General features: G+C 37.0%; 3 protein-coding genes across 3 annotated transcripts; 2 read left to right on the top strand and 1 right to left on the bottom strand.

Annotated features, from left to right (window-relative positions):
* Window positions 1-2,112: 2,112 nt before the first annotated feature.
* On the bottom strand, window positions 2,113-3,806 carry LOC149040678 (QRFP-like peptide receptor). Its single transcript, XM_089181624.1, has one exon. It carries the CDS (start codon window positions 3,584-3,586, stop codon window positions 2,546-2,548), a length of 1,041 nt encoding a protein of 346 aa, XP_089037750.1. The 5' UTR covers window positions 3,587-3,806; the 3' UTR covers window positions 2,113-2,545.
* A 3,446-nt stretch (window positions 3,807-7,252) lies between these two features.
* LOC113679665 (RYamide receptor-like) lies at window positions 7,253-8,286 on the top strand. Its single transcript, XM_089181754.1, has one exon. It carries the CDS (start codon window positions 7,288-7,290, stop codon window positions 8,284-8,286), a length of 999 nt encoding a protein of 332 aa, XP_089037880.1. The 5' UTR covers window positions 7,253-7,287.
* Window positions 8,287-11,043: 2,757 nt separating this feature from the next.
* On the top strand, window positions 11,044-13,043 carry LOC149040679 (substance-K receptor-like). Its single transcript, XM_089181488.1, has 2 exons — window positions 11,044-11,282; window positions 11,411-13,043. Exon 2 carries the CDS (start codon window positions 11,460-11,462, stop codon window positions 12,465-12,467), a length of 1,008 nt encoding a protein of 335 aa, XP_089037614.1. The 5' UTR covers window positions 11,044-11,282; window positions 11,411-11,459; the 3' UTR covers window positions 12,468-13,043.
* The last annotated feature ends 739 nt before the right edge of the window (window positions 13,044-13,782 follow it).

The following is a 13,782-nucleotide window of genomic DNA, read 5'->3' on the forward strand; positions in this document are numbered from 1 at the left end:
TGGGGGACGAATTTTAAAAATGTCTTTTTCCTTTACACTTTGGCCGTCAGAATTGAGAAAATGTCAGATCTGTGAAATAAAGTCATCTGTGTCAGAAATTCGCTCTCGTGTAATTGTATGAAAATTTCCCAAATGCTTCTGATGGAAAAAAGAATATTATCTATTCATCAGACAAAACAGTGATATGGTCTTGTGCATTTTAATATTTCACGGAGATTGTCCGATTTTTGATGTTCTCATACTGTGCTGTAAACCCCTGCATCTGTTTTATTTCCATTGGACATTACCGCCAGGGTCTTAAAAATCTCTTCAGTTGCTTCTCTATGGCGCCCGGGGCTGATCAGGTTGCGCCGCCATAGCTAAGCCCCGCACTAAAATGCTAATTAGTCGCAATCAAGGATAAATTTTGTACTGACCGTTTTAATCAGAACTTAAGGAAAGTCAAGTTTACAGTAAAAAAATATCTTTTTAGTAAAAGTTCTTAGTTGAATAACAAAGGTGAACTTTGTCGATTGTCAGTTTGATGTTTTTAAAAACTATGATGATAAAGACGTTCATTGGTCCCTCTTGAAACTGATCGCTCATTTGCATTCAGCGGCATGTCAAAAAGTCAGAAGAAGATAAGAAGCCAGGTATAAAAGCTTAATTTTTTATAACGGAAAATCTTGTTAACCTCAAGAAACTTTATGGGAGTTTTGGTGACGAAAATAAATTAACAAGTTAGTGAAATTAACTCCCCGAAAAGATGTACAAGACATAAAGCAAGAAGCGTATTCCTGTCTGAATGGACTTCAATATAAACTAACTAATTCAAGCAAAATTACGCTGCTTTGTCTGTTCATGCAGTTCTTATTTTAAAAGTTGGGTTCAGAGCCAAAGATTGGTTAAAAGAAGGGAAATTATCGTTTGCCTAAAACAACCTCAGGGATACGGTTCATCGAAACCGATATTTATTCTTTTTTTTACTCTTTCGTCTTTTTGTTCTTCTTTGATAGTCATATCACCTGTACTTTAGTTTTAACGCGGGGCTGAAATTTGCGGCTTGGCGATGTTTACATTTTGACTAGATGGACTCGCCGAGGCACATATGGTTGATGAGCTTATGCAGTCGTTTAAGTCAACTATTTATTCTCCATTCGCTATTATGTTTTTTAAATCGAAAGAAAGAAAATGCAAAATTTTTACAGAGCGGCTTTACGCGATACAAATGGCCGGAATACTTTGATTAAAAAGCTGTCACCGTTAAAAGCATTTCGAAATTCGTTAAATACAAAGTGACTTATTAATTGAGCTGACAGTTGGGAATTCCCAGAAAGGAATGCTTGCACGAAAAGTAGTCTCGCAATATGCAAAGGTGTTTGAAGATAAAGACCGCTTAATTAAGTTATTATGACAGAGATAATTTACCGTAAGGTTGTTTTGTAGCTATTGTTTTTGTAGTTAAATAGGGCGAATGAAAGGTTTGTTATTATCTAAAAAGTTATTTCAAAACAGTCACAACATAAATCAAGAAGAACATGGAACTTCAATTTCTAAGATTGATCTTTTCCAGCACTAGTCATTTCAGATGGCGCTAAACTTAAATGATCCGCTCAGCTGAAGGGGAGTTCGTGAACAAAGTGCCATCAGGCACAAGCTTATTAGATTCAAATTGCTAACTAGGGTTGAGTCCTGTGCACAAAAATTATGTGTAAATACCGTGGCTTTGACAAATTTCATCGGCAGGTCTTTCAAAAGACAGTAATTAGGCGGCGTTTTCAATGCAAACATCCATGGGGGGTCTTTTTCCGTTGACGTGTTCAGTTCACAAACGTCTTACAACCAAATGACCACTGAGAAAAATAAAAATTACTGAAACCATCAATTCGTACCACTAAAGATCTTAATATGTGAACTGGAATCGGGGAACTTCGATTACATGCTGTATTTCAAAACGTAATACGTTTTAACCTTAAACAATCCTGGCGGCAAGAACATGTAGTTTAACAAATTAATTTATATTTTTAGTTGGGGTTTTGCGAAGTCTACAAATGGGTAGATGTGTTTATCGTCACTAACGGCGCCGCATCTCAACTTCAGCATAACGTATGAGAGCGGTGTCGAGTTCCAAATTTGCCGTCGGGGTTTCCGTTCTCAGTGAATGCAAATTTTTGGTCATTTCACGTTGAAGTTTTGCAGAGGACAGCTAAAAAAATGTAGGAAATTTTAAAACGCACGTACTGAGCTATTTGTTCTACTCATTAGACCTTTTGTTTTGCTCCGTCCTCTTCGGGGCCGTCTGAGTATGAGCATATTTCTGAGTTCGTAAAAATAAAGCCAGATCAGATGGGATAGTACAGAGAAGTAGATCATTCACTTAATTCACATCTATGACCATCTAGGGCTTAAAAATGAATTTTTAATTTATACTCCAAACTATTGTAATGTTTTTACAAGCTCCAGTTTATCAAACTCTATCATATTTCTTTCAATTCTCCTTCTGCTTTTTCTTTTACTTTTCTTTCGAATTTTTCTTTTCTTCTTCTAGATTCTCAGTTTTTGTTTTTTACAAGTTAGTGCTACATCTATAGTTCCTCAATTCAACTTTAGGGAATTCAACTCGATTAGTCCTGTACAAACAGCTGAGGATATTTTTAAGCCCCTGACGATAATTTCCACTGAAAATGAAACAGATCCAAGGATTTATAGCACAGTTTGATTGAGCAAGAAAATAACCAATATGTTTGAAGTATTGGAAACTACAAGATGATATCAAAATTTTGTCTGATGAATAGAAGCTTAGTAACATCCGGATGGCGGTAGGCATCCAGCACAATGTGAACACCAACACGACCGCAACAGACATCTTCAAAACATTTCTGTCTCTCTTCAAACGTTGCTCTCTTACATTTACTGATTGCTCGCCTGGGATCTTCTGGGATTTAATTTTGAGCACAATGGTGATGTAGAGTATGGCGATCAAAACTAAAGGAGCAAACCAAAATACAACGCTCAATGCCAAAATGTAGCTTTTATAGGGCAATGAATCTCCAAACGCGTCCTTCCATCGCAGCTCACACGCTGACCCATTTCGACTCTCGACAAGTTTCCAGGCAAACAGTTCTGGGGACTTGATAGCAATGGAGATGATCCAAGTGGCGAGAATAAAGAAACGACACAACTTAGAACTGATAAAGGGAGAACGGAAAGGAAATACCACAGCTCCAAAACGATCAACAGCCATTATAACCAGGCTTTGTATAGACACAAGAGTAGAAACGTCGACTGAGCAAGAAAAAAGTTTGCACATCACTTCGCCAAAAGGCCCGCCGATCAGCCAGAAATCGACGTACAACCTGGTCACAATACGTGGAAACAGGAAAATCGGAAATAGAAGATCGGACATGGCCATGTTTAGAATGAAAAAGTTGATGGGTTTTCTTAGGGTTTTCGTCTTGTATACTACCAGTGCGATGAAGATGTTTCCAACCAGCGAAGCTACGAAGAGCACACACAGAACTGTGGTTGTACCGGCTTTGGCTGCTGTTGAATCAAAGCAGCTCGTTTCTCGTGTTCCATTTGTGGTTGCGTTTACTTCTGTCAACATTTTTGTTGCTCAGAGATCCTGAGTGTCTTCCTCAGGTAGCACTTCTCTCGCGGGTTCTTTCACTCTATTTAAAAATATGTTTACTACACTCGATTTAAGGAAAAACGTCTGATCATTAACATATACATTACATTCTAAGCATCCCCAGCAACTGAGATATCATATGTGCTGTAATCCTCCAAAACATCTTGAGTAGAATTAGAAAATAATACTGATCTTGTTCATGGCTTGTGTGAATTTTTTTCGTTTCAAAGTGCAAAATGCTCAAAGCAGACGGGAAAACGTTGCATGGTCGCCTTTTGCAATACTATTTGCCGTTAACGTCACGCTTTAACTCCTCTATTTTAGAACAACTTCCTTTCTCATACGTGATGATTCTGAGACAAGCTGTCAACTGTCATTCAACACCACTAAATTATTCTATTTCAGCACTCGCCATTCTATCACGTGTTTTATTCATGTTTGCCTTTAGATTCAGATTATGCCTTGCGTTGAACTACCTTTCTTAGTAATGACTTGTTTTTCCTCTTTTATATTTAAACATATTTCTCTGAAATTGTTGTTTTCACTTCTTGTCTTCCAATTCTGTTTGTAATCATACTCGTGATCAACAAATCGGACTCCTGTTTCGCAGTTGTTCGATTTTATTAATCACTCGTATGATTACAGACCGAATTAGACTTTACTCGGTCCTATTACCACTACTAATCTGTAGTAGTGGTAAAACTTAACTCGGCCGACCGCGCCTTGTTATAAATACTAGAAAACATATAATTAAATCCTCTTTTTTACAATAAAAAGCAAGTTAACATGTTTTTTGAATGAGTGTGCCTGAAATGGTTTTTAAACGAAGGGATGAGAGCAATAGAAAGAATGACATCTGTTTATTCTTTGGCGTCAGAAATAAACAGAGATATCAAAGAAGTACATGGGACATTAGGGTTTGACTGAATTAAGGAAAAAAATTTATCGAGAACTGCAAGAAATTTTGCACTTTTTAAACTTCATCAATTCCTTCCTCATATCACTGACCACTTTATAATTTGCCTTTACCTCAGGGAATGCATGAAATTTTCCGCTCAGTAATATTTACAATTTGAATAACTGACCTCACCAGAGCACTTAACATAAGTGTGTTTATGCGGTCGTTTATGGCAACGGAAAACAGTAAAGTTAAATTTTCAGTTTACTAGGTTTTTCACAAAAGAATCTCTTGGTTTCGGTATAATCCTTTAAAATACTGTGTACTACATCTTGCAACATTTTCCTTCACTTATTATAAGCCGCCATCACATGGAGCCAGCTGTCTAACGTAATTCAACAAATAACGCTATTTTAGCTTTTTCTTTCCAGTCATATGCTAAACATTTATCAGCTTTTTAATTCAGATCACGCCTCGCAGGGGAAGGAAGCAGACAGCTTTCGTTTTAACCTCTTTCCCCGTTTTCCGTCCCTCAATTACAATGCCGTTTTCGTGCACAAAAGTAAAAAGATTCCCATAACTTGACATATTCCTTGCTTTTTGTTAGCTGATATTAGTTTTTCACCACTTATCCTAGATGGGAAACTGACATCCGTCAATCGTCTGTTACGAAAATAGTATGTAAACAAACGATCAAGAAACAACCACAACAATTATCATCAATTGACTGAAGCACAAATTTATTATTGAAAGCGTTTTACATACACGTCAAGGTGCGGAAACAGAAGAAAATGGAACTTTCTACAAATGTTCCTGAGGCCAATGATATTTCTATTTAAAGTACAATTATCCAAATGAGATCATTCCCAACTCTTTCATCTCGGCAACGACAGTTGTAGATACTTTTGCTAATAAAAATGAAGGTTCAGGGTACATCTGTCGATAGGCTTAAGTTTCTAGAGAAGCTAACGTATGCAATTAAGAACAATAATAATATCTATGCAAATCATCACTGCCTTCAATTAAAAAAAAGATAGCGTTCAGAGCTGTTGGCTGAATGTCGGCAAACGTAACCGCAAAGATGAATGGAACACAGGTACCGAGCTGCTTAAATCCAGTTACTGAGGGAAAGAGAATCGGATTCAACTTTGCTTACAGCTTTTATAAAATAAAAAAAATACAAAATAAAGACAGGAAAAAGTTAATAAGCGAGTAAGAAAAGGAGTTTTTACTACGGTAAAAATCTTTTGGGTCTGTTCCTCATAGAAAACTAAATCCAACTCAGTAAAAGAAGTTGGTTAAAGACAGTTAATGAAAGTTAATAAAAATTATTTGTCAGTAAACAGCTTTGTTTGTTTATTGAGAATATGGGTAGTTCTCTGAAAACTGCTCAAAGTCAAAGATTGGTTAAAAAAAGGGAAATTATCGTTTGCTTAAAACAACTTCAGGGATACGGTTCATCGAAACCTTCAGTTATTCTTTTTTACTCTTTCGTCTTTTTGTTCTTCTTTGATAGTCATATCACCTGCACTTTGGTTTTACCACGGGGACTGAAATTTGTCCCTCGGCGATGTTTACATTTGAAGAGTTCTCGCCGAAGCACAGAAGGTTGATGAGCGTATGTGGTCGTTTAAGACGTTTACAGCAACGGAGATATCATATTTTCTGTAATCCTCCAAAATATCTTGAGTAAAATTAGAGAATAACAGTAATTTTGTTCGTGACTTGTGTGAATTTTTTTCGTTTCAAAAAGTGCAAAAAAGCTGAAAGCAGACGGAAAAACGCTGCATAGTCGCCTTTTGCAATACTATTTGCCGTTAACGTCACCTTTAATTTCTCTATTTTAGAACAACTTCCTTTCTCATTCGTGATGATTCTGAGACAAGCTGTCAACTGTCATTCAACGTCACTAAATTATTCTATTTCTGTACTTGCCATTCTATCATGTGCTTTATTCATGTTTGCCTTTAGATTCAGATCACGCCTTGTGTGGAACGGCCTTCCTTAGAAATGACTTGTTTTTCCTCGTTTTCACCAGTACCAATTATATCAAAAAGTTAAAAATAATTAGAGAATTCAAAACCATTTTTGTTCTTGACAATCCTATTTTAACTGACTCAATGCCTAACCTAAAAGATTAAATTATTACAGGTTCTCCTGGTGACTTATGAAGCCATACCATTTTTTATCGCACCTAAGAAGTCGGTCTTATATTGTCCTGTACCCTTCCTTTTTGTTACAACTTCGTGAAAATTTTCTTTAAAACTCCAACAAGTCTACTGAGCAACAAGACTAATTAGTAAGTTCGAGGCTGGATTAAACTTTCGATGGCAACATAATTAAAAATAAATTCTGAATTGAAAAGAAGATTGTAGATCTTTTCGCTACCAGCTGTCAACCGTTATTCTATATCAGTAAACATCTGCGGCTGAGCTATTTCTAGAGCCATCGGAACAATATTGATCATAATTATAAAAACTCATATAAGATGGGCTTCTGCTTATAAACTTGAGAAAACTGTCCCCTTTAACGACAATATTTGAAAACGCATATCGATTGCTTAATCTCGGACAACAGCTGATTCCAACTATACTTTTCTTGATTAGGTCTCGGGTGAAGACTGCCAATTTTGTAGAATTTTCCTAGGTATGTTCATTAATTAAACATGTGAAAGTTTGATCTATATAAGATGGATAGTTTTGTTTTCATCCAGTAGAATTTACGTACCCACCGCAAGGCTGCTGGCTGAAGAAAAACCTGACCTCTTAGTATTGAAAAAATGTCGGCAAACGTGACCAAAATGATGAATGGAACACAGTCCATGTCGAGCTGCTTCAACCCCACAGCAACAAGAATTGGTAAAACCCTCGCTTACTCACTGATATTTGTTGTGTCCTTGTTTGGAAATATCCTCTTAGGGATGATTGTCTATAGGAAGAAATCTCTGAGAACACCAATCAACATTTTGATTGTAAACATGGCCATCTCCGATCTGTTGGTTCCGATTTTCCTCTTTCCTCGGTTGTTTTTAACTTTAACCACAGGCGGCTACTGGCCGATCAGCGGTCCCCTTGGCCAAGTGTTCTGTAAGCTGAGTTCCTACACTTCTGATGTCTCAGGTCTAGTGTCAGTTCAGAGTCTGGTTATTATGGCAGTGGATCGATTTGTAGTTGTAGTATTTCCTCTCCGTCCCCCACTGATCAGTCCAAAGCTGTGCCGGTACTTCATTCTCGTCATTTGGATCGTCGCCATGGCAGTCCATTGCCCATATTTGATCGCCTTTAAAGTTGTCGAGTATCCAGAAGGGCTGTTTTGTCGGTGGCAGTGGAATGACACATTTGGAGAGTTCTTATCGTTTGAAAGTTACTTTCTGGGATTGTTTGTTGTTACCAGATATGTCCCTTTGGTTTTGATCGCTATACTTTATTTTGCCATTGCTTTAAGGATTAAGTCGCAGAAGATTCCAGGCGAGCAATCAGCTAACGTAAGAGAGCGGCGTTTGAAGATGGAAAGAAATGTTCTTCATATGTCCGTTGCCATTGTCTTGGTGTTCACCGTATGCTGGTTACCATTCAGCATCAGCATCATGCTGTTCCTTTATTCATCAAACATGGCTATGACGTCATCTTGTGGCATGCAATACTTTAAAACTATTGCCTTTCTTCTGGCGTGCTCGTACTGTGCTGTAAACCCTTGCATCTGTTTTATCTTCAGTGGTAATTATCGTAAAGGTCTTAAAAATCTCATCAGTTATTTTTCTACAGGCGAAGCTGCTTAGTTATCGTTTCCTCCCCAACCTTCTGCATGCTGTTTGGATTTATCCGCGCATTGATGTGGCTGAACATGCCCACCAGTTCTTTCTCCCTACCTATAGAGAATTTGAGCAGAGACGTTTTTGAGACGCGGGCGGCAACCGAAGAAAGAATGAAACTAAATCTGGCGCGATTTGACGCTAATTCATCGACCTTAAGGTATTTGTTTTTGAATTTTGTACCAAATTGAACTGACCAAAAAGATGTATTTATCACCGGAAATAAGAACTTTTAACTTCCGGCTGCCGTCCGCATCTGCCGTTGATGCTTAAGTTCCCTAATACCTACACTTACGACGTTGTTGGTGCGGCGTAAACATCCATCAACTGATTTACTGTTTAGTGACAATAAACTTTCCACATTTTACAACTCGGTCGTTTTTTTCTGACTTGTTTAAATTGTTCTGCAATCCCTTTTAGAAGAGCCTCACTATATTTCTTTGAAATTTTAACATGGCACCCGAAAAAAGACAGCTGGTATGTATTTTCAACTATTCATGCAAAGTGACAATAGGCGTTATTGAGATAATGTGGGAATCTCCTTAAAACACACGTCAGCTTTAGTCGTCTCTCCCAAATTGGAATGTCATTAATTTGCGACATTATCTTATTCATATTTAACTATATATTTACATTTGCCCACTTTCAAATGAGATTTAAGCGCGTAGCTTTTGGTTAATGGTTGTTAGTCGTAGTTGAAATTGTCGCTGAAATCAGTTGAAGTTAGGTTTGGAGTTAATCAGAAAGGAAATACTGTAAACGTTGTAGCGGCAACGTGTAATAAATTAAAGAAGAAGCTTTAGAGTTGGAGTTAATCAGAAAGGGAATACTGTAAACGTTGTAGCGGCAACGTGTAATAATTTAAAGCTTTAGAGTTGGAGTTAATCAGAAAGGGAATACTGTAGACGTTGTAGCGGCAACGTGTAATAATTTAAAGCTTTAGAGTTGGAGTTAATCAGAAAGGGAATACTGTAGACGTTGTGGCGGCAGCGTGAAATAAATTAAAGAAAAGCTTTGGCGTTGGATTTAATCAGAAAGGTAATAATGTAGACGTTGTAACGGTAACGCGTAATGAATTAAAGAAGAAGCTTCTTGTGAACCAAAATTCTTGGTACCATTTGTCCAGTTTGCTCATGCAAGCTAGTTTACTTCAAACGCCCCAACAATTGTTTGAACTTTCGCTTCAGGATTTCCGGTTCTAATGTTTATATAACAATTATTTTCAATATTTTGGACTCTGCCTGTAAATGAAAGATCTTTTTCGATCAATAAGCTGTTCTAACGCGATGAGAAAAAATAAAGTCTGATTTAAATCCAAGATGAAATAAATAACATCAAAAAAAGCTATGCGGACTGGTTTTTCTCTCATAAGCTAAATTGTTATTACGGTTATTCCTCTCAAGTACCGTACGTATTTATTGGATTAACGCCTCACCTCGATTATGCACCCTCCCCTCTCCTTCTGCTTCCCCCTCCCCACCCTCCTGCTTGCCAAAAAAAAAAGTGTCTAGGAGGAGGCTCTTCAAAAGGCGATGGTTATCGGTTAAAATGTCGGCCATTTTACGGCTAACGTTTAACTTCTATCCTTTGTGATTACTAAGAAAATTTTACTTTTTTTTTTTTTTGCGACTAACGGTTAAAATTTGTCAATTTTTCCGCCTAACGGCTAAATTTTTTGGCTGTTTTTATGCCTAACGGTGAACCCGATCGAGAGCCTCTAAGAGGAGTATAACTTATTCAATATTTCCTTACAATCTCGAAATTCACTGCCTATAGTTCATCTTTGAGTATTGTTATTATTTATCATTTTGTGGCGAAATAAACTAAATACTTGCTGAAAATTAATGAAATCAAACAAACGCCCGCCTCGAATAAGCTAAATCCCTTCCTGATAGATTATACTGATGTTTTGAAATTGACTTTCATTACCAAGAGTTTTGCTAGAAGGCAGCTTTTAATAGGCTAAGCTTTTACGATGGAAAACTAAATCCAACTTAGTAAAAGAAGTTTGGCTAAAGACAGTTAATGAAAGTTAATGAAAGTTATTTGTTTGTAAACAGCTTTGTTTGTTTATTGAGAATATAGGTAGTTCTCTGAAAACTGCTCAAAGTCAAAGATTGGTTAAAAAAAGGGAAATTATCGTTTGCTCATACGTGATGATTCTGAGACAAGCTGTCAACTGTCATTCAACATCACTAAATTATTCTATTTCGGTATTCGCCATTCTATCATGTGCTTTATTAATGTCTGCCTCTAGATTCAGATCACGCCTTGCGTTGAACGACCTTCCCTAGAAACGACTTGTTTTTCCTCTTTTATATGTAAATACATTTCTCTAAAATTGTTGTTTTCACCATTTACCAATCATACCAAAAGCTTAAAAAAAAGTATAGCATTCGAAATCATTTTTCGTTCTTGACAATCTTATTTCAACTGACTCTATTCCTTACCTAAAAAATAATTTTTGAGTACAGACTGCAAGTCGAAATTAAATGAAAGTAAAATGATATCTAAAGATTCTTAGTTAATCAATTTTTAATGTATACGTAGACAGTCGTCTCTGCTTTATTTAGAGTGTAGGCAGCTTCTCAATTAAGAGCTCTTAGCATACGACTAAGGACTCCGACGAAATTTATGAATTCATTAGTATTATCAATATATAAGTAAACAATTAGCTATGTCTTCTTTCATAAAGCATAGGTAGGATTCAGAGTCAGACAGAGAACTGTCGGCCGAAGGAGAAACCGATAATTGGATTCCGCATGGGGACTAAGACTTTTTTCTTTGTTGCACGCTCGTGACAAGACGAAAACATCTTTCTTCCAGAAATTTACATGTCGGGAATAACTTTTGGATCCGTACCTGAAAAAGATTGTTTCCCTTAAACGACCAATTGTTGATTGGTTTTGCAGCTCTTTTGAAAGAATACTTCAGTAAAAACTGTGAGAAGGTTTTTCCGTAAGGTAGGAGCACTCTTTTACTGTTTTTCGGTTTTTCTCCAATGAATAAAGTATGACGCTTTGCATGGAGGGAGCGAAATAAAACAATTTTAAAGTTTGTCAAAATAATCAGCTGTGTTTTCTTTAAATAGAGGCTGCCTCCAGATAACCACTGACTGAATAAGAACTGATCTCTCAAAAATGTCAGAAAACGTGACTGCAACGATGAATGGAACACAGTCCACTTCGAGCTGCTTCAACCCCACAGCGACAAGAATCGGTGAAACCTTTGCTTACTGCTTGCTCTTTCTTGTTTCGTTGATTGGAAATACCTTCATTGCAATGATTGTCTTTAAGAAAAAAACTCTAAGAAAGCCCATTAATTTCTTGATTGTTAACATGGCCATGTCCGATTTGCTTCTTCCGATTTTCCTTTTTCCTGATCATTTGGTTTTGTTATACACTAACTCCTCGGTGATAGGCGGTCCGCTTGGTCAATTGTTATGTAAGTTCACTATTTATGCACCTAATGTGTCCTTTACTGTGTCTGTTCAAAGTCTGGTTTTAATAACGGTCGATCGATTTGGAGCTGTGTTTTTTCCCCTCCGTTCCCCGATTATTAATTTAAAGCGATGCCGGTTCTTCATTCTCGCCACTTGGATCATCGCTATGGCTATCTGGTGCCGAAGCCTGTTTGTCCAGAAAGTTGTCGAGTTTCCAGAGGGGCTAGCGTGTGTGCTCGATTGGAATGACGCATTCGGAGAATACTCGTCCTTCAAAAACTTCTCTTTGGTGATGTCAGTTGTAATTATTTTTGTCCCTTTTGTATTTATCGCCATAGTTTACTCCGCCATAACGTTAAAAATCAAATCCCAGAAAATTCCAGGACAGCAATCAACTAACACAAGAGAAAAACGCTTGAAGAGAGAGCGAAATGTTCTTAAACTGTCCGTTGCCGTCGTGTTAGGGTTTGCACTGTGCTGGCTGCCCCTAAGTATTGTGTGGCTCATGCTATTCAAGTCAGACCCAACAATTACATCATCTTGTGGCTTCCATTACTTCATCTCTGTTTCCTTTTTTCTAGCTTGGTCGAACTGTGCGATCAATCCTTGGATCTTCTTATGTTTTGGTGGAAATTATCGTCAAGGTCTCAAGAATCTCCTCAGTTGCTCTTCTTTTGGTACTGATGTTGATCAAAATTCACCGTAGTGCGACCCCCGAGACCCTAAGACTTTATTTCACTTAAGGATTAATTTTCCACTGAGTGTTTTTTTTTTCAGATTACGAAAAAGTCAGCAAGGTAATTAAAGATCTTAAAGTAAAACGTCTTATTGAAAAAGCATAATTAATTTTTTGAATTATTGATTGATAAAAAGGAATGGTGTAAATTGTCAGCTTGATGTCTTTTTAAGACATGATAGGTCAACATAAGGACTAATTCTGGTTAAAAACGGATTGTTTTATCGCTGAAAATGGCAATTAGAAATTATTAGAAAGACGTTATAACTCCCTCTATACAATGCTGAAATTTTCGAACAAATTTTAAGCATTCTTATCTTCCTTTGTCAGCTCACTTACTTTAGAAATGTACATAGATAAACTTATCGATGGAGAAGCTTTGATCAGCGGTCAAACCGTTGTTTGAACTTTTGCGCAACTACTGTTTTTGTGAGCTATGTTAATCCGATCTCCTAATTTATTTATTTAAACGTATCACATTGAAGACAAATATAATGTAACGCATTGAACAAAAAGAGGTGAAATATAATGTTTATTAGTAGCTGAGTCGAGTCTGTGTCACAACCATGATCATTACATGATGTAATATTCCCTTTCAAGATGACGATGGTTAATAAAATAAAGACAGAAACTTTTCATCACTTTTCTTCTCGTGTATGGAACAGGAAATCTATTTAAAAGCGTACTTGCAATTTTTTGATTCAATATTAGCTGCCTCAAAGCCGTCGAGAACTCCAGTTGCCTTAAACTTCGTTTTCATTTCAGAAAATCGGTTATCAGGTGAATATCAAGGTGAACAAACTTTTCAAAATCGGATCTACTCTCTTAACTTTAGTATTGGTTGCAAATGATTCGCAAAGTAATAGGATACATGATCCCTTCGATGTCAGTTAGTGAGTTGATGTTCTTTAGTAAAAAGGCTCAAAGAAACAGCAATAATTTAAGAGGAAAAATAAAAGGAAAAATGGCCGTGTACGCGTGTGTAAAATGGTGTGTACGCTGACATAACAGCGGGTACGAGTGCCAGCGACAATTCGCGCCGTGTGACATGGTGAATTTTTGTGAAAATCTTTCCTCCTGTGCCAGAGTTTTTTCCAAGTGATAATTTTCTCGAAATTGAACTCAGACTGGGTTTGTAAATGGACGCAAAATCTTTGAACTACAACCAGTGTGTGACATTGGTGATCTTTGTCACTTGTTCAAAGTTTTGGTTTTTTTGATTGGTTACTTGCCACAATTGCCATCACTAAAAAACAAAAACGGGTTTAATTCATGTTGTAGACCG

The sequence above is a fragment of the Pocillopora damicornis genome, chromosome 9 (genome assembly GCF_964200805.1).
Source record: "Pocillopora damicornis chromosome 9, jaPocDami1.2, whole genome shotgun sequence".
NCBI lineage: Eukaryota > Metazoa > Cnidaria > Anthozoa > Scleractinia > Pocilloporidae > Pocillopora > Pocillopora damicornis.

Excerpts from the sequence above, each read along its gene's own strand:
- LOC149040678 (XM_089181624.1), bottom strand. The coding sequence starts at position 3,586 with ATGTTGACAGAAGTAAACGCAACCACAAATGGAACACGAGAAACGAGC.
- LOC113679665 (XM_089181754.1), top strand. The coding sequence starts at position 7,288 with ATGTCGGCAAACGTGACCAAAATGATGAATGGAACACAGTCCATGTCG.
- LOC149040679 (XM_089181488.1), top strand. The coding sequence starts at position 11,460 with ATGTCAGAAAACGTGACTGCAACGATGAATGGAACACAGTCCACTTCG.